The sequence below is a fragment of the Pyxicephalus adspersus genome, chromosome 4 (assembly GCF_032062135.1).
Source record: "Pyxicephalus adspersus chromosome 4, UCB_Pads_2.0, whole genome shotgun sequence".
NCBI classification, from domain to species: Eukaryota; Metazoa; Chordata; class Amphibia; order Anura; family Pyxicephalidae; genus Pyxicephalus; species Pyxicephalus adspersus.
This window is the reverse complement of record NC_092861.1, coordinates 145,360,024-145,384,967: the sequence shown is the minus strand read 5'-3', so window position 1 is coordinate 145,384,967 and position 24,944 is coordinate 145,360,024. Positions and strand designations below refer to the sequence as shown.

General features: G+C 39.9%; 2 protein-coding genes across 2 annotated transcripts in view; one reads left to right on the top strand and one right to left on the bottom strand.

Moving 5' to 3' along the window:
- The window catches only part of IARS2 (isoleucyl-tRNA synthetase 2, mitochondrial), a 47,607-nt gene extending 42,534 nt beyond the window's left edge, over window positions 1-5,073 (bottom strand). The window contains exons 1-4 of the mRNA XM_072410295.1: window positions 4,816-5,073; window positions 3,014-3,136; window positions 2,614-2,773; window positions 301-449 (exon numbers count right to left, since the gene is read on the bottom strand). Coding sequence (XP_072266396.1) covers window positions 301-449; window positions 2,614-2,773; window positions 3,014-3,136; window positions 4,816-5,007 — 624 coding nt within the window. The 5' untranslated portion in view covers window positions 5,008-5,073. The remainder of the gene's footprint in view (window positions 1-300; window positions 450-2,613; window positions 2,774-3,013; window positions 3,137-4,815) is intronic.
- Window positions 5,074-6,732: 1,659 nt separating this feature from the next.
- On the top strand, window positions 6,733-24,727 carry BPNT1 (3'(2'), 5'-bisphosphate nucleotidase 1). The gene is made up of 9 exons (XM_072409882.1): window positions 6,733-6,846; window positions 12,225-12,352; window positions 13,439-13,543; window positions 15,157-15,264; window positions 16,486-16,534; window positions 17,987-18,078; window positions 19,447-19,644; window positions 20,613-20,718; window positions 24,315-24,727. The coding sequence occupies exons 1-9, from the start codon at window positions 6,786-6,788 to the stop codon at window positions 24,461-24,463; spliced, it is 996 nt and encodes a 331-aa protein (XP_072265983.1). The 5' UTR covers window positions 6,733-6,785; the 3' UTR covers window positions 24,464-24,727.
- Window positions 24,728-24,944: the final 217 nt, after the last annotated feature.

Genomic DNA, 24,944 nt, shown 5'->3' with positions numbered 1-24,944 from the left:
TGGACAAAAAATTGGGCGTACCATCAGTGGAAACCTCAATAGGAGGTTCTTTGGTATACACTTGATTTTATTTCTGTGTTTTATGTTTAATTTTAATGATATTTAAAAAAAATAGGTTTGTGATTCACAAAAAAATTTTGTTGTTCGATTGGCTAAATTTGGTAAATGTTGGCCTAAAAAGTCCCATTGTTTGGTGGTGCTCCACAAGATTTCTCTTTATGTATTTATTAAGGACGTGGCCATGTTAAGAAAGGAAAGCTTGGATATGTCTGTTAATAATATGTACTAAGGGCTCATTACCTTTTCATGCATTTTGCTGAAGACATCCAACTGTTTCGCCTCGAAGTGCTTATCAAAGGTGTAATAACACTTTTCCCAGTCAGCCATCACTCCCCAGCGAATGAATGACGCTTTCTGCTTCTCTATGGCTTTTTCTGCAAATGCCTTGGCTAAACATAAAAACAGCAAACAGTTTTAAAAAAATAAAATGTTCCTAAAATCTCTTTAACAAATTGAGGTATTTGCTTCCCTTGCAACAAATCTACAATTCAGTAACCGACCATTTTATACTGCATGCTTGTGCAACCTATCCACCTGGCTAAAACAATACAGCCTGAAAAAGATGAATACAATTTGGTAATGGCTCTATAAATCTGCCATCAGTATGTAATGTTGTTATATGCACAATGCTTAGCTTTAGTCAAGTCAAAGCTAGCAAAACAAAATGAAAAATTGTTCCGTTAGAAGGAACTTATTTATATAAACTTTGTAAAGCGCTAAGTAATATGTTGGTGGTATATAAATACTATGTAATACCAGTAATAATAACATATGCACCATTTTTTGTTACTGATACATTGCAGTTTTCTCCTCAGGCCCTTTTAGCTGGACGCACCACTTTACAGTAAGCACCCAGGTGTTTTCGGGTGCTTACTGAATATTTGCGTCACAATACAGGAGCTGCCACCAGACTACAATTTCTTCCCCCCTGGGAAATTTCTGGGTTGAACAATGCAACAGAACATTGTTTTCTTGCCATATAAAATTTTAGGGAACATTAGTGTCAATTTTAGTGACATTTCACAGTTGTGGGTTAAGAATGAGAGGTTTTGTGGAGGTTTTCAGCCAGGTACAGGAAGGATGTTTATTGTTACCCAGAAATATTATATAGAGTGTACCTGTCTGTACTGTAACCGTACCAATGATTGATTGGGCAGTCATAGAACAGTCATTGTTCTTTATAAGCCAGCACCCTCACTCATGCTTGCATCATGCAGTTGTTTGTCGTTGGAAAGGATCACGAAAGATCCTTCCCAACGACAATTATTGCACGTGTGTATGCAGCCTTACACCCCCTACGCCACTAACACTACCCATAGACCAAGCTTATACAATAAAGGACACCTCTACCTCATAACTTCATCCCAGGGCAGATAAATCATACATAACAGATGGTCCTATTGAAAACAGCTGTCTGACAGGGACACCTTAGGGTAGAACATCTGATTAAACATTTTATAGGATATGAACGTAATTCTGTTCAGGAATACAAAGACTCTTTTTCTTTGTAATCTTATTAAGTGTAAATATAGTGTAATACACCAATTCACCTCCTCTGATAAGTAACGTACTGTATACCCTGATAGGTATATGGTAAATGAAGAAACGAGAAAAGATTTTTATTTGAGGTGCAGCAATATATTGCAAAACCAATGGTGAATCAGACATATACAATATTAAACTTCACTTGTATTATTGTGTACATATGTAAATTGTATACATATGTAAATTATTCCTAAAATATTCCAACTGGACTAAATACAGTAGGGGGTGTAAAAACTAGACAATGATTCCTTAACGAACAGAAATAAGATATAAGGAGAGGTAAATGTCGTGTACCGACACGTTTCACCTATACTGGCTTCCTCAGGGGACTTGTGGTCATCGGAGTGCAAAATTAGACGCACGTACGGGGAAATTCAAGAGGGATCAATAACACAAGTACAAGAGGACATCAAATCAGATGCTTAAAAAGCCTTTGAAGAGATGTACATTCTTCCAGTCTTATTAGGAATAGACCTTTGTTCAGTCTAACCGATCTGATTTTATTATTGTGAAACAAACAGTAATACAGAATCATTTTCATTTATTTCACTTCTCATTATTATTATATTAAATACACTAAATGGGGGTTGCACATGACAGACAGATACAGACAGTGACACAGGTGGAGGAGAGGACCCTGCCCAGAAGAGCTTACAATCTAGGAGGTGGGGGAAAAATCACATAATAGGAGGGGGAGATATAGAATGGTGGGAAGTAGTGAGGGTTAAGAGGATGGGTAGGCAAGTTTGAAAAATTGTTTTTTGAGGTAAATGAGCAGAAGGTAGGAGCAAGCCCAATAGGACGAGTTGTGGCAGTACTAGAAAAGTCTTGGAGATGTGCGTGTAATGAGGTTATGAGTGAGGAAGACATTAGGTCATAGGAGTAGTGGAGAGAGCAGCTAGAGGAGTATTTTTCTATCAGGTCAGAAAAGTGTGACGAACTGTGGAGGGATTTGAAGGCAAAGCACAGAAGCTTGGATTTGATTCTGATTGTCCTACGTATGCTCACCTTTAGTTCTGATTTCCATGGGTGACAGATTGTCAGCTTTGCCTCCAAGGTCACCCAAGGCTTTCAGTTCTATGGGTAACCCATGGCAATCCCATCCTGGAACATAGGACACCTTGTAGCCCCTCATCATGTGAAAACGATTTGTAATGTCCTTTAAGATCTAAAAGACAAATTATAGAATTTTTTAATGTTCTCCTAAATGTTACAATATTATCCTAATTTTATAGCAGCCTCAATTACAAAATATGCCAATGTTAATCTGCAGCAATACAGAATCTTTCCAAATGTTTTGGGGTTATGATACATCTTTATAGCAGAGCTTTAAGGGTGCAAATAAAACAATTCTGGGAAACTTAAAAAGCAAAAAAACCCCACACAAATATTCTGTCAGAACAGTTACCTTATTCAGTGCGTGTCCAACATGGGGGTCTCCATTAGCATAGGGGGGGCCATCGTGCAAGCTAAACTCTTTCTTAGTTTTTCTGTTCTTTTGCCAGTTATAGAGCTGTGAGAAGTTACACTCCTGTGTGGGGAGAAGATGGGAAATGATCATCATGGTAAAAATATGGAAAACTATCCCCACTCCAGCTATTCCATACATACAAATTTCTCATCCACCTCTGTAAAGTGCCCCCTCCTCTACACTGCCTTCCGCAGAGTGCCCCTTCCCCTACCAACCCTTCCGCATATGTCCCCTCATCTATCCTCTCTTCCGCAGAGTGCCCCCTCCTCTACACTGCCTTCCAAAAAGTGCCTCTTCTACAATGCCTTATGCAGTGTCCCCCCCCCCTATCGTCTCTTCAGCAGAGTGCTCCCTTCTCCTACCAACCCTTCTGCAGAGTGCCCCCTCCTGTACCATCCCTGCCGCCAAGTGCCACTTCTTCTACCAACCCTTTTCATAGCGTGCCCCCTTCTTCCACCAATGGCTCCGCAGCGTGCCCCCTCCTTCCACCACTGGCTATGCAGTGTGCCCCCTCCTCTACACTGCCGCCACAGCTTGGCCCCTCCTCTACCATCCCTTCCACAGTGTGCCCCCTCATCTACCACTGTCTCTGCAGCGTGCCCCCCTTTTCTACCACTGCCTCCCCAACGTGCCCCCCCTCTTCTACCATCCCCTCCGCAGCGTGCCCCCCTCTTCTACCACTGCCTCCTGCAGCCTGCCCCCCTCTTCTACCACTGCCTCCTGCAGCGTGGCCCCCGCTTCCACCACTGCCTCCTGCAGAGTGGCCCTCTTTTCCACCACTGCCTCCTGCAGAGTGGCCCTCTTTTCCACCACTGCCTCCTGCAGAGTGCCCCCCTCTTCCACCACTGCCTCCTGCAGAGTGCCCCCCTCTTCCACCACTGCCTCCTGCAGAGTGCCCCTCTACCACTGCCTCCTGCAGCGTTCCCTCTCTCTTCTACCACTGCCTCCTGCAGCGTGCCCCCCTCTTCTACCACTGTCTCCTGCAGCGTGCCCTCTGTTCTACCATCCCCTTCCACAGGGTGCCTTCCTCTACACTCGCCCCAACCCCTTCTGCACTTCTCATGACATTCCTGTTCCTCTCCTGAAGGTCACCCGTCCTGCACCCTTCCTTTCCTAGACCACCCCTACCTGTACCCCAATACCTCTGCAGAATGCCCCGTGCTCTCCTACCATTGGCCTGTTACAAAATTAGGTAAACATAAATTTGGGGTTACCTTTGGTGGTGTCCACAGTAAAATACAGAAATGTTTTTATATTACGCAGTGTGATGCCAGCTTGTACCCAGACAGGGCTTGTCCCACCGACAACACTTACAGGTGGAGCTGCACCACGAGCACAGTAATGCATTAGGGAAGTGATTAGTATATGCACAGCGCAGTCCTATTGGGGGCATGTGATCTGCAAGGCAAAGTGGCCTGCACTTTGAGAGATTTCCTCTCACTTCCTAATGCACCTGTCATACAGGAAGTGAATTTCCTCATTAGCTCACAGACAGCAAAACAATAACACAGCAGGTGTTTTAACCCTTTCCACTCTACACCACCCCTAAAACACTAAATATGAGTACAGATACACCTGAATTTAACCCCACACTACTTTATTTGTCATTTGTATCATTAGGGGGTCACACAGGGTAATAATGTCTGGGTTTGGTTGCACACAGGCCTGAATCCTCAAAATCCACCCTAGAAGTGAACCTGTTGCCCATAGCAACCAGGACATCTGCCCTTTCCCCTGACCTCCTGCAGGCGGCGCTCTGTGATGACGATGTCTTCAGGATTCCTGCGGATCGGGAAGTCGGTGTTGGGGAGCAGCACGGTGTCCCGGTATTTCTTCTGGCCAGTGGTGTCCTGGCTGCTGAGTACCGAGGCGGATCTCACCCTCCAGGGGTAGCGGCCCCCCGGCAGCCGGCACCTCACCAGGGTCAGCATGTTCCCTGTCACTGACTGAGGGAACTACGGAGCGCGAGGAGGGGGCGGGGACGGCGGCCGGCGAGGGACAAACTTCCTGCGCGCGCTCAGCTCTCACTATTACCTCAGGGGAGATTTACAGTGACAGCCGGGCATGGGGAGGGGGGCAAATGGGGCAATTTACAGCCCAACTACTGCACAATCATGGGGTTTATGTGTTCAAAGTGAAACACCAACAAAAGCAACCTAAATAGGGATTCTAGCATTCACCGAAACATTCCCTGGTGAAACATTCCCATGTGCTTGTGTTTTGGAAGATTCTCCATTGGGGAATGTTTCAGTAAATGTTGGATTCAAATCTGTTTATAAAGCAGTGAATCTGGCATTCTCCGAAACATTCCCTTGTGTCATTTCTACAGGCCAAGGGGTCTATTTATAAACCTGTGAATATGGCATTCACTCAAAGTTTCCCTGGCAGAGAATCTTCCGGGTCTAGGTGTTTTATTGAAGGATTCTCCTCCAGGGAATGTTTCAGTGAATGCCAGATTAACATCTTTACAAAAAATCCCCCAAGCATCATTTCTACAGGCCAAGAGGTCTGTTTTAAAGATGTGAACCTAACATTCACTAAAACATTCCCAGGTAGAAATTCTTCCAGATCTATGTGTGTGTTTTAATGGAAGATTCACCACCAGGGAATGTTTCAGTGAATGTCAGATTCATAGCTTTATAAATAAAGCTAAAACGGATCTCTTGGCCTGTAGAAATGATACTTGGGGGTTTATTTATAAAGCTATGAATCTGACATTCACTGAACCATTCCCTGGTGGAGAATCCTTCAATAAAACACCTAGTCCTGGAAGATTCTCCACCAGGGAAAGTTTGAGTGAATGCCATATTCACAGGTTTATAAATAGACCCCTTGGCATGTAAAAATGACACCAGGGAATGTTTCAGAGAATGCCAGATTCACTGTGAATCTGACATTCACTGAAACATTCCCTGGTGGAGAATCCTTTTATAAAACACATAGACCTGGAAGATTCCCTTTTAATAAAACACATAGACCTGGAAGATTCTCCTTTATTAAAACACATAGACCTGGAATATTCCCTTTTAATAAAACACCTAGACTTGGAAGATTTTTCACCACGTGTTTTAATGAAAGATTCTCCACTGGGGAAAGTTTCAGTAATTTGTCAGATACACTATTTATTAATATGTGAATCTGACATTCACTAAAACATTCTCTGGTGGAGAGTCTTCCAGGTCCACATGTTTTAATGTAAGATTCTCCATGGGGGAATGTTTTAGTATCATTTCTAAGGGCCAAGGGGTCTATTTATAAAGCTGTGAATCTAACATTCAACAAAACATTCCCGGGTGAAGATTCTCCACCTGGGAGATGTTGAGTGAATTTCAGATTCACAGATTATGCCCATTGGAGAAATGACACTCGGGGGTCTATTTTTAAAGCTGTGAATCGAAACATTCCCCAGCGATGAATCAATTGAAACCCATAGACCTGCAAGATTCTGCACCAGGTCATTCAGACAGATTTACAGCTGCTTTGAAAATAGACCTTGTTTATTAATAATAATAATAATAATAATATAATTGTAAGAGAATAAAGGGTTCATACCAGTGCAGCCATGACATCCTTAGATATAAAGAGTCCCCCTGTTGCCCCGTTTTTTCTCTACCCTTTTATACTATTGATTGATTTATGCAATGTGGTGTTTCTAGGACCCAGGAGGAGCGGAGCTGAACTAGGAAGTGTATACAAGGAGGGAGCTGCAATGCTCTTGAAGCCTTTCCACTTATTGGCAGTGAGTTCTCTGTACACAATCAGGAGCGCAGGTAAGTTTTGGCGCACAGGGGCCAAATCACTACAGGTTTGTTCTCTTTACCTTTCATTGCAAATTGTTACCTATTCCTAGGGAGGTTTACCTGTAATGTGCCCATGCTGTGCTCTGTCTGCCCTCCTATTACTATTTGGCCCTCTCATTGGTCTGCTCAGGACTTCCTTAGGTTTGTATGTATAGAGAGGATGACTTCATTCAATGTATCATAGGACTAAATATCCAATATTCTATACTCAGAGCTAGAAGTAACGGTAAGTTGTAAACCTGGGTCAGGTATTGTGAAGTTTTATGCAGTGTCAGCTGTTTATGGGTTATTGTAGCTCGGTTTATCCAGGGTCAGCTGGCACGGGCTGTTTGCCCCTTGGACTGCAGTTGCTGTACCTATAGCTGGAAACTAACACGGGCAGACATGTATGTTAAACATAATATTTTTAATATACATTTGCCTGTGTTATAATTATTATTATTATTATTCGTATAAATAATAATACTCATTTTAATTTTACACAGTATTTATAAAGCGCCAACATATTACGCAGCACTGTACAAAGTTCAGTCATGTGACTAGCTGTCCCTCTAAGGAGCTTACAATCTAATGTCCCTACCATAGTCATAAGTCATTAATACAATATAAGGCCAATTAATTTCCTACCACATTTGGAATGTGGTAGGAAACCAGAGTACCTGGAGGAAACCCACACAAACACGAGAACATGCAAACTCCATGCAGATAGCGTCCTGGCCTGGTTGTGTTTACAATTAGTTGATAGATGTCATCTTACAGCAAGAGCAGGAAAAAGTAACAGTGGGTATTATTATTATTAATAAACAGTATTTATATAACACTAACATATTACGCAGCGCTGTACATTAAATAGGGGTTGCAAATGACAGACAGATACAGACAGTGACACAGGAGGAGAGGACCCCGCCCTGAAGAGCTAACAATCTAAGAGGAGGGGGGAGTAGCACACAATAGAAGGATGATATGGATTGGTGGGTATTTTGCTTTTTTTTCTATTTGCTTTCCATATCCTTTTCTTATTTCTGCTTTCCTTTTTCCTTGGGGTAGAATTTACAGTTGGGGTTGTTATTATTATTACACAGTATTTATATAGCGCCAACATATTATGCAGTGCTGTACAAAGTCAATAGTCGTGTCACTAGCTGTCGCTCAAAGGAGCTCACAATCTAATGTCCCTACCATAGTCATATGTCATTAATACAGCCTAAGAACAATTTTAGGAGGAAGCCAATTAACCTAACTGCATGTTTTTGGAATGTGGGAGGAAACCGGAGTACCCGGAGGAAACCCACGCAGACACGGGAGAACCTGCAAACTCCATGCAGATAGTGTTCTGGCTGAAATTCGAACCTGGGACCCAATGCTGCAAAGGCCAGAGCACTTACCTCTGTTACCAATGTTAGGCAAGGCATTTAGGTCTCAGGTGAGAGAAAAGTAATATTTCAATCATTGTAGTTAACTGAACCCAATCTTAGATGTCACAATTTTTGCACATTTTTGTCCCTTTTTTCAGCAGCAAACTCTACCACCATTTGCTAAATTCTAATCCTATAATAAACCTACTGAACTGTCATAGCTGTTATTGTACAGTAAACATATCATTGTGTCTGCTGTACAATTTATCACTGCCACTTTTTTGTTGTTCTAGTTTTGTTTGTCAGACACAAGATTGCTGTTCAGACTCCAACAAAGCCTCCATAAGGTGACTGTTAATAGTACTATAGGACCAGGAGTGACATGACTTCTTGGGTCATTCCTGACCCTATGGCCCTATGTAACAGTCACCTTATTGAACCTTTGGTTAGTGCTGTGAACGGCATTCTTGTGTTCAGTTCTGCTTCCTGCTCATAAACTGTTTTCTGCATATCATATCACCTGTGAATGTACACCTTAGCACCCTAGTCAGCAGGTTTGTGGATTAGGGTTTAATCTCAGGGGACAAATGCCACTTTGTGCAGAGGTAAGGACACCGGCAGGCAGTAAATATACAGTAAACTGTCTATACCAATGTCTGTGCTGTATCATTTAGATTAGTGTTTCTCAACCAGGGTTCCTCCAGAGGTTGTCAGGGGTCCCTTCAGCAATTTGTTTCACCAGGTCAATTTAATAGATAGCAATAATCTGATTGGCTACCTGTAAGGGTGGCAGCCTTCCTGATGGCCAGCAATGTAAGAGGTATTCTTCCCACTGAACACTACACTACAGTGTTCTCCCCAGTCCTTTTTAGCTGGGCCCACCACCCAGCACTTTTCAGTTACCACCCAGCTGTTTTTGTTTGGTTACTGAAGAGTTGGGTCTCAATACAGGGGCTGCCTCCCGCCTACAGTTTCTTCCCACCCGGCTTGAAAAAAATTTCTTCGTTGAACATTGCACTAATTCACCGTGAGCTGTGGATATAGTAAATATAGCAGTTGTTCCCCGAAGACCTGAAATTTATTTCAAGGGTTCCCCCTATGTTAAAACGTTTGAGAAACAAGGATTTAGATGGATTATTATTATTATTATTAGTAAACAGGATTTATATAGCGCCAACATATTACACTGTATATCAAATAGGGATTGCAAATGACAGACAGATACAGACAATGACACAGGAGGAGGAGAGGACCCTGCCCAGAAGAGCTTACAATCTAGGAGGTGGGGGAAGTATCACACAATAGGAGGATATGGAATGGTGGGTGAGTAGTGAGGGACAGAAGAAGACGAGTAGGTGAGGTGGAAGCGTTGGGTTTTGAGTGCTCTTTTAAATGAGCAGAAAGTAAAAGCAAGCCGAATAGGATGAAGAGAATGGGGGCAGCTCTAGAAAAGTCTTGTATCCGTGTGTGTGACGAGGTTATGAGTGAGGAAGTCATTAGTAGGTCATTGGAGGAGCGAAGAGAACGGCTGGGGGAGTATTTTTCTATCAGGTCAGAAAGGTAAGTGGCAAGAACTGTGGAGGGATTTGAAGGCAAAGCACAGGAGCTTTGAATTCTCAGGTTAAATGGAACCAATGAAGAGAACTACAAATAGAGGCAGCAGAAGAGGAGAGGTGGGAAGGATTTCCTGCAGTATCTTTAAGCAGCTGATATTTCCCTTCTTCATGCTATAGGATGTGGCCTTTTGCCAGGTCTGACTCTGTCTTGTAAAGGTGGCTTGAGCAGGCATAGATATGTGTTGTATGAAAGCTGTCCCTGCAATGAAGACTTAGTTCAAATTTTTTGCTCCCTGCTCCCCCAAGATCTTTAGTAGTTAAAAGAAACTTCTCACTGAAGATCCCGCAGAATCTGAATGTCTTTTTCCTGGTTCCCCTCAACCCAAACAATACTTTGTGGATGAAACCACTAAGCACAGTGGGGGACTAGGAATCTATTAAAGGTTGGTTTTAGTGACCACTTTGAACAAACTTTAGGTGCAGCTATGGATTTATGGAGTATTATGGAAAGTAATGCTATATAAGAGGCTTTATACTCCTCATTGTCCTGAGTTTCATAATCACCGTGAGTCAGGTAGATTTCTTTGCTGGAGCAAAGGTGAAGATCTCAAGTTACTGGTGTCATTGACACTTAGGTCTTAATCACTTGGCATAAAAGTCCACCCATAACACAGCATTCATATGTATCCATAAAGAGTTAGTGCAGGGTCGTGCCATTACAGATAGGAACCTATTAAGTGCAATGCATAAAAAGAGGTAACCTAGTGAGTAATTCTGTTTGCTTGTTTTTTGGTTCAACCAGTTTTTTCTCTTCCTTTTTCAATCGAACCGAGGGCATCATATACCTAATAGTGTTACATTCAAACTCATGCAATCTGATCCATATATTCAAAGACAATACACGCTGAAGTTTATATAATAAATACAAAGTTACCTTGCTTTAAACATATGCTGATATTTACCAGGTTAAACATTCAGTATACACACATTTGAAAGCAATGAATGTTGCTAATGAATGTGTAACAAATGCAGTGAGTGTGCCTAGGTTTGCCAGCAGCATTTTGCATATTGGTGATGAATATGCTGCAGGACAAAGGTAATCCATGCAAAACTGATCTTCCAAGGTTTGCTAGTTGCTGGAATGTTTAACCTGCTTTGAGTTTCTATCAGGATGATGGTTGGATTATTGCACTTGAGTTTCCAATCCTGCACATCTGTTGAAGCTATTCGTACCACACACCTTTTTAGAATCATTAGTTGGTTTGACTTGTCATCTCGAATGATTTCCACTGTCACAAAACATGAAGCTACACACAGCTGATCCATGTAGCTCAAAACAACATTAGTCCAGCAGCAATGTGGACAGTTCACCTGCTGACGCATTTCACCTTTACTGAGGGTTCATCATAGAGCCAGAGATATTTTTGTATTGGAAGTGAGGGTTTGCTTCATAGTTCTCAGGTCCATTCACCCACTGAGGATTCCCCAAACTGTAATTTATATTACATTACTAAGAATACATCCAGAGGGGTGACACTGGGAGCCTGATTTATTAAAGCTCTTCAAGGCTGAAATAGATACACTTTCATCAGGGAAGCTGGGTGATCCAGCAAACCTGGAATGGATCTGGTCCAGGATTCAAAACATTTGCTAGCAAATGACTGAAGAAATCAATTCCAGGATTGCTGGATCACTCAGCTTCACTGATGATAGTGTATCCATTTCAGCATTGAAGAGCTTTAATAAACCAGGCTCCCAGTGTCACCCCTCTGGATGTATTCCTAGTAATGTAATATAAATTACAGTTTGGGGAATCCTCAGTGGGTGAATGGACCTGGACGGGGTACATGTGAGTCAGAAGAAATTTATTTGTGATTCAGCCTCTGTTAAATGATCCTATAACTCAGGAAAGTCTCCTGGATGGTACCAGATGCCCCATACGCAGTGTTCTCCCAGCCCCTTTTAGGTGGATGCACCACCCAGCACTTTCAGTAACCACCTGACTGTTTTCGGGTGATTACTGGAAAGTTGGGTCATAACACAGGGGCTGCCACCTGCCTACAGCTTCTTCCCACCCAGCTTACAAAATTGTCGGGGGAATACTACATATTTTACAAGCAAATTATTCATAGGCTCCTATGTGAAAGATACAGTAAATTTTTATTTTGCTAAATTAATATCATTCTGTTTTTTGTATATAAACATGATATAAACTATGCCTGTAGCATTTTTCACCCCATTGTTCTTCCACTGGCAACTCCTGAATAATTTATTTTGAATAAAGCTTTTTCTTTATATGTAGAAATTTATAAAATTGCTATTCTTTATCTTTAAAACTTTTCAGCAATGCAAAAGTTTGTGCAGTGAAATCAATCTAATGTTTATAAACACACATTGTATGAGATTCAGTGTAATCAGCATCTCCCTTTTCTTTTAGCTTTAACAATGTCCTCGAACACCAACGTTTTGGCCAGGCTGGTGGCCAGTGCCTATTCCATAGCTGAAAAATCTGCAACCATCGTCAGAAGTATTATGAGTGGAGGAGATCTGGGCATCATAGAAAAGGTTATGATAAGTATTTATTGAATCTGTAATTTATTTGCAGTCATTCAGGACTGCTACATTCACTTCAAAAGTGTGTCAGAAATGTTGTGTACTCATAATTGTGCATTTAAATTAGGGCAGATTTATAAAGCAATTATTCTGACATTCACCAAATAGTCATTGCAGATACATTTTTGAAGGGGCTTTTCTATAAATAATCATGATTGGTCCAGCACTAGTAAATGTTTGGTGAAAGTCACATTCACTGTTTTATTAAATATGCTCATTATTTCATATTTTTATTTAAAAATTAATATTTCTACTAGTCCCCAGAGTGGCAACTGGACTACAACAGTGAATAAATCTATCTCAAAGAGTATTGTATTTTAGACAATGGGTCTGATTTATTAAAGCTTCCCAAGACTGGAGAAGTTACACTTTCATCAGTGAACATGGGTGATCCAGCAAACCTGGAATGGATTTCCCAAAAATGATTTGCTATTTGTGAGAAAATATTTTTAATCCTGGAACAGACCATTTAGGTTCACTGATGAAAGTGTATCTTCTCCAGTCTTAGGAGCTTTATTAAATCAGACCCATTGTGCCTATGTATTTCCCACAGCTGCTAGTAAAACTTGTCAAGATAGTTGAGACACAATTGGCAGATTTATTAAAGCTCTTCAAGACTGTGGAAGATAGACTATCGTGGGATAACCTGAGCGATTCAGGAAACCTAGAATGGATTTCTTGAAAACAAATTCCTATTAGTTGGTGAATGTTTTCAAACCTGCACCAGATCAGTAACAGGTTGGCTGAATCACCCAAGTTCTGCCATGTTAGTCTATCCTCCCCAGAGCTTTAATAAATCAGACCCATTGCTCTTCTCTTTCCTTTTGGAAGTCCTTGAATTTAAACACAGCTTAGCAAAAAAATCTAGCCACAGTAAGGGAAGACTACAGAAATAAATTTCTTTTATGGACACACCCAGTCCAACCATTTAAAGTACACTATATACTGCTAGAAAATCCAATTCTTCTCACAAGAACAAATAAAACAATAACATTTAAAACTTTTCTCTTGTATCTGATCTGATATCTTTGTCTGTAGACTGGAGCAAATGACCTGCAAACTGCAGCTGACCGCCTGGTACAACAAAGTATATGTTCCTCCCTTGCAAGAAAATTCCCACAGCTAACCATCATTGGTGAAGAGGTAATTATAATTTTAAAAATCATTTGCATGGCAAACCAACAAGTATTTTAGATTAGACATCTGAATGGCTCCTCTGGCTTCTGTATGGATGATGCACCCCTGCATTACTTTGGTATGATATTAGATGTCAGAACCACAAGCCGTCAAAATGTATTCTGTATAAGTCACAGAACTCCAAGAACTTTCATTATTTTACAACTACTTTAATTTTAGTAGTTGTATATGTTAATAATTTTGTGTTCAGTGCAGGGGTATATATATATAATTTTGTCTTGGCAGATACCATGCTAATAGGAGGTCAGCAGAAGTGTGCAGCTGTAGCATGTTTAAGGATTTCTCTTCCTTGTCTGGCAGGGGTAATCACAAAAACATAAAGCTGCTAACAGGTGATCCATGTAGCTCAAAGCAACAATATTAATCCAAAAGCAATGACATTTCACCTGCTGACACATTTCGCTTCTACTAAGGATTCATCATAGAGCCATCTGAGATATTTTATTTTATTATGTATTTGGGTGTTAGATGTGAAGGTTTGCTTCAAAGCTCCCAGGTCCATTTACCCATTGAGGATTCCCTAAACTGTAGTTTATATTACATTACTAAGAATGCATCAAGGGGTGCACCCATGTCAATTGATCCAATAATTCATGTAGTCACAGAATCAGCTTGATGGTACTAGATACCCCATATTTTACAAGCAAATTCTTGATAGGTTCCTATGTAAAAAATACAGGGAAATTTTATTTTGCTAAAATTATATAAGTCTCTGTTTTTGCATATAAGCACAATGCAGTGCTCAATGATAGTTTATGGGGAGTTTAGGGATCCCGCTTCCTTGTCTAGCAGGGGTTATCACAAAAATGGCTGCCCAGTGGTTCAGTTTTTACCTACGTGCCACTCTACAGTTATCCAACTGTATTTTTGGGCATAATTCATACTTGATTGAATCGGGGATGAAATCACATCACTGTTGATTGTCAGTTCAGTTTCCACAATGACATAAACAATCAAGGAGTAATGGGTGGCATCCAAAGTGGGTTTACCCATACATTGCAGTGGAGTATGTAAAGTACAGTGACTATGACATTGTTGTACAAAGAGGCTTCTAGAAGGTGCTTTGAACAAAATCTAACAGATTTAAGCGATGATTGCCACACTAATGGCTGAGAGTTCAAATATTTTTATATAATGGTGGTGGTATATCCATGGTATATCCGAAACTTTCAATGTTTTTGTAGGCTCTAAGACACCTTTCATGACGCCCCAATATACCAGAGAATTAAACTGAAGCCTGATTTGAAAGGGTTGTACAATCAGCCGATGAAGTCTCCAAAATATTGTTTGAGTCAGATCTAGAACTATGAAATACATTTTGTTGGAGTATACACTATTGTGCTCTTTCCTAAATATATTTGAGTTTCTTTCTACAGGCAGAAACGCCAGAAAGCCAGACACGATAGTACAAAACATATTTTCAACAATCCCATCCTCACCACCACTTGTGAATTTAAAATTTAGCATATGTAAGGATAGAAGAGAGACAAATACTCACATAGTCCATAGGCTTTGCTAATTTTGTAATACTTGTCAGTAATAAATGTTTTTTTTCTTAGGACCTGCCTTCTACAGATGTGGAGGAATCACTGATAGAGACAGGGGAATCTGCAGAAATTCTGAAGGCCAATTTTCCAAACCAGTACCGCAACATCAAAGAGGAAGAGGTGAGCATAAATATGGGCTTGAACATACTGCATGGGCACACTAGCTATGTGTTCTGAATAAATACTTCAAATCCACATGTAATTTAATGGAAAGATTGCTGATGAATTGTAAAGTCTAGTGACAGGGAGCTGTTGAAAAATCTCTTGTTCCTCATAAAAACTTCCCTCTTGTTGATCTGATACAAGAAAGCAAAGTCCACTGCAACTTTTTAATGGGTATGTAAAATTCATTGATCAAAAAAACTTTTGTGATAGGTCAGCTGACTGGATGTCACTGACTTGCAGCTTAGAAAATTATGTGCTAATGGTTTTCATAGTTTTGCAGAACACTACTAATTATCTTATTGATCCTGGATATATTGAGCTTTAATGTCACCCTTTTAAGGTAGAAATATGACAGCTACCATTACTGATTTGTATTTAAAAATGCAAACTTCAGGGCTATCAGATGTATCCTTATTAACAGTTTAGTGAAAAGAAGACATAAGCAAAACAAGCCTATGAGGCATTCTGATTGTCAGCTGGTTCCATATAACATCTATATCTACCCTTAAAGGTGATACTCCTCCCATCACGCCTGAATTTTTTAAGCTTTACAAGGCTGGAGAGGATATACTTTCATCAGTGTAGCTGGGTGTTCAGCAAACCTGGAATGGATCTGGTGCAGGATTCAAAACATTTGCTAACAAATGTCTTTGAAGAAATCCATTCTTGATTTGCTGGATCACCCAGCTTCACTGATGAAAGTGCATCCTCTCCAGCCTTGGTGAGCTTTAATAAATCAGGCCCAGTGAAAATTGACTGGATTTGGTGAGCATCATCTCCTTCTTGATACAACCAGTGGGTATGTTACAGGATATCATCTAAATGTTGCTTCCTTACAGCTCATGTCCGCTTCATAGCAATATTCCTCTCCAGCTCCTCCCTTACACGCAAAGTGCATTTTTTGGGCCCAAATAACTTATTAGCAGCACCCACAATTGGAGGTCAAGGAAAAAAATTAACTCATACTGAACACCTACAGATGAGAACATTCTTTCTGAAATCCCCAGGTTTACTTTGATGCAGAAGTTGATACCTGAATATCACAGAGCAAAATTGAGTGCAAATATAAAGGTATTTTGAGGGTTAGCAATCTAGGAACATTTCATGTATTCCTTCTTACCTATAAAATGTGACTATTGGACTATGATATCTTGTTTTCTGTTTTTTTTTTTTCAGTTAGTGGTGTGGGTAGACCCCTTGGATGGCACTAAGGAATATACTGAAGGTTTGTGCATGTTCTGTTTATTAATTCAACGTGAACAAAAAATAAATTTCCTCAATGAAGTGTAGGGTGACTGGAATAACATTCGAATAGCAAACATATTTCAATAGTTATTTTAAATCAGGTGGTTTCAAATCTTCTGTGGGCAATAATCAGCTCTTTAGACAATAAGACGTAAAAACATTTTGCCCAGAAATTAGATTTTTCCCATTCTTCTGTAAAGATGATCAAAAAAGGAATTCAGCATCTGTGTACCACTCTTTGGGAAAGAGTTGTGGGGGGCCCATTGGCTCACCTAAAGGCCCTAATTTAATAAAGATCACCAAGGCTGGAGAAGATACTTTTATCAGTGAAGCTGAGTGATCCTGAGTGAAAACCAGGAATAGATCTGGTCCAAGATTGAAAACATTTGCTAAAAAATAGCAAATTACTTTGAAGAAATACATTCCAGGTTTGCTGGATTACCCAGCTTCACTGGTGAAAATGTATCCTCTCCAGACTTGGTGAGCTTTAATAAATAAGGTCCAAAGATATGAAGATATGTCTACTTGTGTACAGTCATCCACTGATTTCTTACCATCTCTCCATACTAAGATACCCAGTAACATTGCCTTGTGTCCCATCCTTTTTATTCCACACTCCTGTCCCAGCAGGATGTAAATATATACACCTATACATATATTTTATTACACAATAACATCTGAGCACAACTGTTGCTATTACTTCTGATCTGATGCTTCACGTCTGAAGTGACCATTCCAACTCATTGGCTACATGCTGCACACATTGCGATTCAGTTGCATTCTTTAAGAAACTTTCATATCTGTGTTTTACATGATGACACATTACACACTCTGCCATGCCAATAAATTAGTGACCGTGCATTGTAAAAGGGGAAAAAAATATATGACTGGTCGCAATGGAGTTTCCACTGGACTTGCTGTTAACTCAGATCCACTTTACTACAGTTACTTCGGTTATCCAGCACCTACCGGAAATGGCCAATTCCGGATAAGTATAGTTTCTGGTTAACTTAAATTACTCTGAAACTGAGGTTTCTCAGCCATTCAGCACTAGACTTTAATGGAGAGACTTGTCCCCATTCACCTCTAGTGCTGAATGGCTGAGAAAAGAGAAACCCCTATGATGCTTGAGCCCTCATCAGGGTTTCCCTTTTCTCAGCCAATCATGGAGCGGAGCAATCAGCTAGCTGTGCTCTGCTCTCCTGACAGCTCCGCTCTCCTGATTGCTCCCACAGCTCTAACAGACCTGTGGTATGTGTTCTTGGAAGCAGAGCACATGCCACAGCTCCAATAGGGCTGCAGGAGCAATTAAGAAAGTGGAGCGGTCGGGTGGCAGTTATCTGAGATCCGGATAACCGGGGTTCTACTGTACTATAGTGTGGACTAACACTTGTTCCCTAACAATAAAATTGTAAACTCTTTTTATCCTCAGGTCTTCTGGATCATGTCACTGTTCTAATTGGTGTAGCTTACGAGGGAAAAGCAATAGCTGGGGTGATCAACCAGCCCTACTATAATTACCAGGTAAGTTTTATTATCAGAGAATTGTCATGTACAATTGAGTTTGCCACTCCTTTGCAAACCTTTACTATACAAACAAATTAATTTTAACCTTTACCACAAAAACAAGAACATTAAATGCAAATTTACACATCTACAGATCTTTACAATGCCTTATCATGCATTGCAGCTCGTTTATCTTGAACATTAAATCAATACACATATAAGATTATGGCTTTAGGCCTATTTCACAAAATCGTGTTTGAAAATGCCTGTGCTCCTTGTTAAAAGCTATAGTAATTTTTTTTCCAATTCTCCTTCAGCATTTTTATTTGAATTCCCTTAAATTCATATGCAATTTACTTCCTTGGTATTGACTAATATTATTACATAGTATTTCTATTTTGCCAACATATTATGCAACACTGTACAAAGTCCATAGTAATGTCACTAGCTGTCCCTCAAAGGGGCTCACAATCCAATGTCCCTACCATAGACATATGTCTTTAATACAATCTAAGGTCATTTTTTTAGGGGGAAGCCAATTAACCTAACAGCATGTTTTTGTGGAAGGAAACCCACGCAAACATGGGGTGAACCTGCAAACTCTATGCAGATAGTGCCCTGGCATAGACTTGAACCTGGGACCTAGCACTGCAAAAGCCACTGCAAAAGCTACCCATTTTGACTAGAATATAAAACACATTTTTCCAAAAATGGCATTCAAATCTGAATTTCCACCACTACCCTATCAATATGCTGTTAACAGGAGCATCTGGTACATGTGTGTTGACCTGTGTTCAATGCATGTCACCCCATCATTTTAATGGGTTGCCCAACTAATTACAGCAGTTTACAAATGAAACCTGCACATTTTCAGGAATGCACCAGTGCAGCAATATGCACTTCGAAGATAGTCAGAGATGTTAGTAAGAGTGAATTGCATTGCACAATGCAAGGCAAGCATGCTACTGTGTATCTGCTAGAATATGTGCATTTCTTCACACATTCCCACAATGCATATATATAAAAGGCTGAACCAAAGCCTATGGTCTTGGTAATACTTTGTGTAATACAGTCACAATGCAACAATTGTTTTAATCCATTTCTATTGTGTAAAAAAAATAGAAAATAATATGGTTGGAGTTTTACTTAAACCACCATACAACTTCTGATGTGCTGGTGAGTTATCAGCCTTGTAAAGCATGGTGCAAGGTCAGGCAGTTCACATGAGTGAAGCATTAGTTTCTCTGGCTGATAAGACATTTGTGAGAAGCAGATGGTGTCTTGAACATGCCGACTGCTGAACTCTATTGTCATCTAAAGATTTGACTTTAGTAATTATTTCATGTTGTATACTTTAATACTTATTTATTTTGTACTGAATTGCAGGCTGGCAATAACGCTGTGCTGGGAAGAACTATTTGGGGTGTCCTTGGTCTTGGCGCTTTTGGTTTTCAATTAAAAGAAGTTCCTGAAGGTCAACACATTGTCACCACTACCCGTTCCCACAGCAGCAAGCTTGTGAACGACTGCATCGATGCCATAAACCCTGATAAGGTTGTGCGTGTTGGTGGTGCAGGAAATAAGGTGAATAACCCCATTATGTTTAAATAACTTCTTTTATCATACCTGGAATTTCTCAGTATTAAGATGAAACTCTTGTGTAAACATAGCGGCCAATCAGAAATCATTTCTCAACTGGTACTTCAATATTCAAAAATCTGGTTGTCTTCTATGCAATACCAGGACACAGATTGTATGAAGGAACACCAATTTAAATCTGTGCCCTGGTAGATTCTGATTATGGTTCTGTGATGTGCTTAAGAACAGAAGTCCTATAGGGTTGCAGAAACATTTCCTTGCTTTGGTTTTTGTAAATATTCCCTACTGGCTGAATTGGACTATTCCATTAATGAAGTACTTCAGGGCTGCACCATTATAAAGGCTCCTTTTCTGAACTGAAATTGCTTACTGGATTCATTACAGACAGTGATCTTTTCACATTGCGCATTTCCTGGCTTTAGAATGTTCAGCCTCATCCTTTTCTTGCCTTTTTAACCTGTTTGTCTCTGGTACACCACTTTTAATTGTATTTGAACTTTTTATGCAAAGAGGCTTGGCATTATATGTGGGCACTATCTCCAGTAGTCTGCATGCAAATGCAGCCTGGCTAGATAGGAACAACCACTCATCCTCCTATAATAACATCAGGGCACGCATCAAAGCATATTACATTTGCATAACTACTTCCAAGAGTCCCTGCACTGCTTGCACCATAACTTAGGACTTTGAAAAGGAGAACAGAGGCAGGGTGCTATGATGTTTTCAGGAAGTCATTTACAACACCCTAGCCGCCTCTCCCACTAGCAATGACTTGCCTGTGTTGCACAAAAAAGCACAGAGACCCAGTGATTATGTTTTTTTAGCTTGAAATAAGGTATGCAATGTAAAGTAAAATGGTTTATTTAGGACGTAGTAGAAGAAGGAACCAAAGAATGCACAATATATAGTACAACTTGAAAACTTGGCTTTATTATGTTTGTATTCCTTTCCAGATCATCCAGTTGATTGAAGGTCAGGCTTCAGCCTATGTGTTTGCCAGTCCTGGATGTAAAAAGTGGGACACATGTGCTCCTGAGGCTATTCTGCATGCAGTTGGAGGTGAGTGATTCTGAATGCAGGACTGATCTACTTGGTTGCTTTCTCATGTTTAGGTAGCTTTAAGTCATTAAATGAGCCAAATTGCTATCACACCTTGTCATATAAATTGTAACAGGTTGCTTTAATCTATTTCTATTTTAATCTATTTTTACTTTTTTTGCATTGAAAGTACAAATAGCTTGAAAAAAAAGGGTATGTACATTACCCCTTGTACACAATAGAAAATCCTACTTCCTGTTAATAACTCTTACTACCTACTCCTGCGTCCTGGAAGAAGGAATGGCAAAAATTAACGGGCAGCACAGATTGTAAAGTAAAAAGACCAGGCTGCAAATTTTACCAGTTTTTACAATGTCACCAGTTGGTCCAATAGGGTATTACTATTATTATCATTATTATTATTATTATTAATGATAGTTTTTATAATAAAAAGGATTTATGTAGCACCAACATATTATGCAGCGCTGTACAATAAATAGGGGTTGCAAATGACATACAGATACAGACAGTGACACATGAGAAGGAGAGGACCCTGCCCTGAAGAGTTTACAATCTAGGAATTGGGGGAAGTATCACACAATAAGAGGAGGGATATGGACTGGTGAGTATGAGGGGCAAATGTATTTTATTAGAACACCCAAATAGAGATTTCAGGGAGTATCCATTTAACATTATAGGTAGAAAATATTGAATTAAACATTGTTTGCATGGAATTTTAAAATTTTGACACATCTATTTGCTTAAAGGAACTGATAACTTTTTCATCACATACGCAGCTAATCTGGGGTGTTGGCTGTCTTGGCACTCAAAGATCATGATATTTCGTTATTGAACAGGAGATTACAGAAATAAATCTGTAGGCTTCCCTCATAGAACTCAGCTTATGAAAAAAATAATTGCATGTTTGTTTTGTTGATTAAAAGGCTTTATATCTTCTGATGTTTCCACCTGAAACAAGTATGCAGATCAAGGGTGAAGAGTTTCCTCTTCACCAGAAAGAAACCTGGCTTTATGTTGGTAAGGCTGCATACACACGTGCAATAATTGTCATTGGAGGGGATCTTTCACAATCCTTTCCAACAACAAAAGACTGAACGATGCATGAATGAGTGTTGTACATAGAGCGCCATTCTGTGGAGGGGAGAGAGTGACGTAGCAGCACCCCGCCAGGACAACGCTGTACACACCAGATTCTCATCAGATATCAGCCCGGAGGTAATTATCATATGAGAATCATTTGACGCGTATATGTAACCTTATGGTGCCATAGGAAAATTATTTTATTTTTTATGCAATTCATAAACAAAACACACTTATCCTCAATATTGTTGCTGTGTTCTTTCTATGACTTATCCTGTTTAAAATTGCACCAAAATTATAATTTTAGGTACAAAACAAAATTTTTTCCCACCTTTGTGCTTTTTTAAATGGGGTCCTCTGCAGACTGAAAATCAGCCTTTTCATCTACAGCAGAATGAAATGGCTCAGATATTAAAGAACAAAGTTATGCGTTTTTTCTCTATATTCTGCAAAATAGAATTAAATTTCAACTTTCAAAATTTGCAGTCAGGCAGGATTTTATTTTAGAAAGGGACAGACAATTGCCCTGATTTATGAAAGCTCACCAAGACTGGAAAAGATACACTTTTGTCAGTGAACCTGGTTCATCCCCTGAAATGAATCTGGTCCAGGATTGAAACCATTTGCTAACAAATAGTAAATTACTATTAAGAAATCCATTCCAGGTTGGCTTGATCACCCATGTTCACTAATGAAAATGTATCCTCTCCAGTCTTGGAGAGCTCTCCTTAATTATGTCCCTCCTGCAATAAAACATACTTATCTGTCTGATCACTCTCCCGATATGTCAAAGATAGCTAAGCCGTACAGCTCATAGTAGAATGCTAGGATAGTCAGCACATCATGGCTTCCTCTGTAGCTGCTAGGACCGAATTACCTCCCATGCTCATGCACAGGAGCAGCATCAATCCAGGCCGGTCCATTAAGATGTGCAAAGATTGAATCAAGTAAAAAGATAAGGAAACTTTATTTTACAAAAACACCCAGTCATGTACAAGGACATGTAAAAAAAACAATTTTTTTTCTTGCATCTGATTGGATGGATAAAGTCAGCATAGCTTCCCTTAGATCACTAAGCTATGTAAATCTATTTCTAAAGGAATTGCCAGGAACGGGGAGTTGCAGAGGAGCTGAATTTTTTTTTTTAGGGGGTCGTGTATAGCTTGCTAAGTGTTTGCATCTGGTTAACAAAATTTGAATTACCTGACGAGTTCTTCTAAACCACCTGGTAAACACCATATACACCCCGAAACATCCAGATGGATCAGAACGGAGTCAGAAAATTTGGCTGGGGCATCTCACTGTTGCAATATCCAAGAGATTGGGCAGCACATGGCTCAGAGGTTAGCACTCTGTCCTTTGCAGTGCCGATCCTTTGCAGTGCCGGTTTGAATTTCGGCCAGGACACTATCTGAAAGGAGTTAGCACGTTCTCCTTGTGTTTGAGTGTGTTTCCTCCAGGTACTCCGCTTTCCTCCAAAATTCCCACATTGGCTTCCCCCTAAAATTGACCTTAGACTGTATTAAAAAAAAAAAAGAAGTTGGTAGGGACATTAAATTGTGAGCTCCTTCGAGGAACAGTTAGTGACATGGATTATGGACTTTGTAAAGCGCTACGTAATACCGTGTTTTCCCGAAAATAAGACCTGAAAGTAAGCCCTAGCATGCTAATCATGAAAGAGGGAAATATAAGCCCTACCCCAAAAGTAAGCCCTATTGGCTACTTTGGAGGGTGCGGTCACATGCTACACAGAGGGATACCAAGAGGAAGGAGAGAGCAGGAGATTTTCAAAGCACTGGAGCAAGGGGTGAAGAAATTGCAGGGTTAATTAACATACTGTACTCTGGTGTGACACTACAACTAATAAGAGGTTGGTGGATTCTCTTTTCAAATAGTCCTTGCTTGTATTTCATTCATTACCAGCAATGCATATTTATTGATTGATTTTTTTTTTTTTGCTTTTACTCAGATTTATATTGGTTACTGTTTGTGGTCAATAAAGCTTTGGAAGTTTAGTTTCAGTTTCTGCATGTTACTCTATGAGTCATATATTAATTGTCAGCACATTTTCTTGTTATGTTGCACTTGTTTGCTTATGAAGCTGTTTTTTTTTCATTAATTATTTTTGTCCATTCTTTGTCATGACTTCTTGTATATAACAGAAAAAATCTGTGATTTTGACAGGTCACAGGTAGCACAGAGGTATCTTTCTATAGTGTAATATTGGTTACAGGTTTTGGTAAATACAGATTTGTGTACATGAATAAAGATTTTTTGTACATGAGAAAAATAAGACATCCCCTGAAAATAAGCCCAAATGCGATTTTCAAAGGTAAAATAAATATAAGACCCTGTCATATTTTCGGTGATATTTAAATAGTAAAAGAAACCAGGGATAACTTGGCTCACACAGTCTACCTCTAATTGAAATGTACCTTTTGGATAACAAAATCTGTTTAACTCAAAATACAAAAAAATAGATTATTGTTCACTGATCATTCTTGTTTCTTTTTCAGGAAAACTCACCGATATTCATGGCAATTCATTTCAATATCACAAGGATGTGAAACACATGAATTCAGCGGGAGTTCTTGCAGCTCTTCGTAATTATGACTATTACTTTTCCCGGGTCCCCGAGTCTGTGAAACAAGCGCTGGTACCATAACTATGAGGTGCCTGAAGGATTCAGATGCAGTTACAGCTTTGCTGACGGAATAGTTAATCGTCCCACAAAACGCTAATGGAGAGGCCACCGAATCTGTAACAGCATCCTCTTCTCTGATCAGTTTAACGTGCTAATTTCTCTTTTTGTAAACTGTTTTGTACATTTTCTCCAAGGACCACTCAAAAGTAGAGAAACCCTTTGTACTGTAACTTTACATTGCCGGTAATGTTGTTTTTTATGGAGAGTAAACACAAATTCCTACTGGTTTTCTAATGTTTATTCCAAAATAATTTATACTTGATTTCAAACTAATTGTGAAAATCCTAAAATGACTTGAAGGACATTGCTGATTAGTAATATCTACACCCAGGGCTGCCATCGGGTAAAAGGGGAGATTGGGAAGGCGGGCAAGTTAGTACCTGATCAAAAAAGCTTGACTTTTGCAATGCTGGAACTTTTACACACAGGGGACAAGGCCTAG

Coding starts and splice junctions, on each gene's coding strand:
- BPNT1 (XM_072409882.1), top strand. CDS start 6,786: ATGCTCTTGAAGCCTTTCCACTTATTGGCAGTGAGTTCTCTGTACACA. Junction 12,353..13,438: donor ATCTGGGCATCATAGAAAAG/GTTATGATAAGT, acceptor CTTTGTCTGTAG/ACTGGAGCAAATGACCTGCA. Junction 13,544..15,156: donor TAACCATCATTGGTGAAGAG/GTAATTATAATT, acceptor TTTTTTTCTTAG/GACCTGCCTTCTACAGATGT.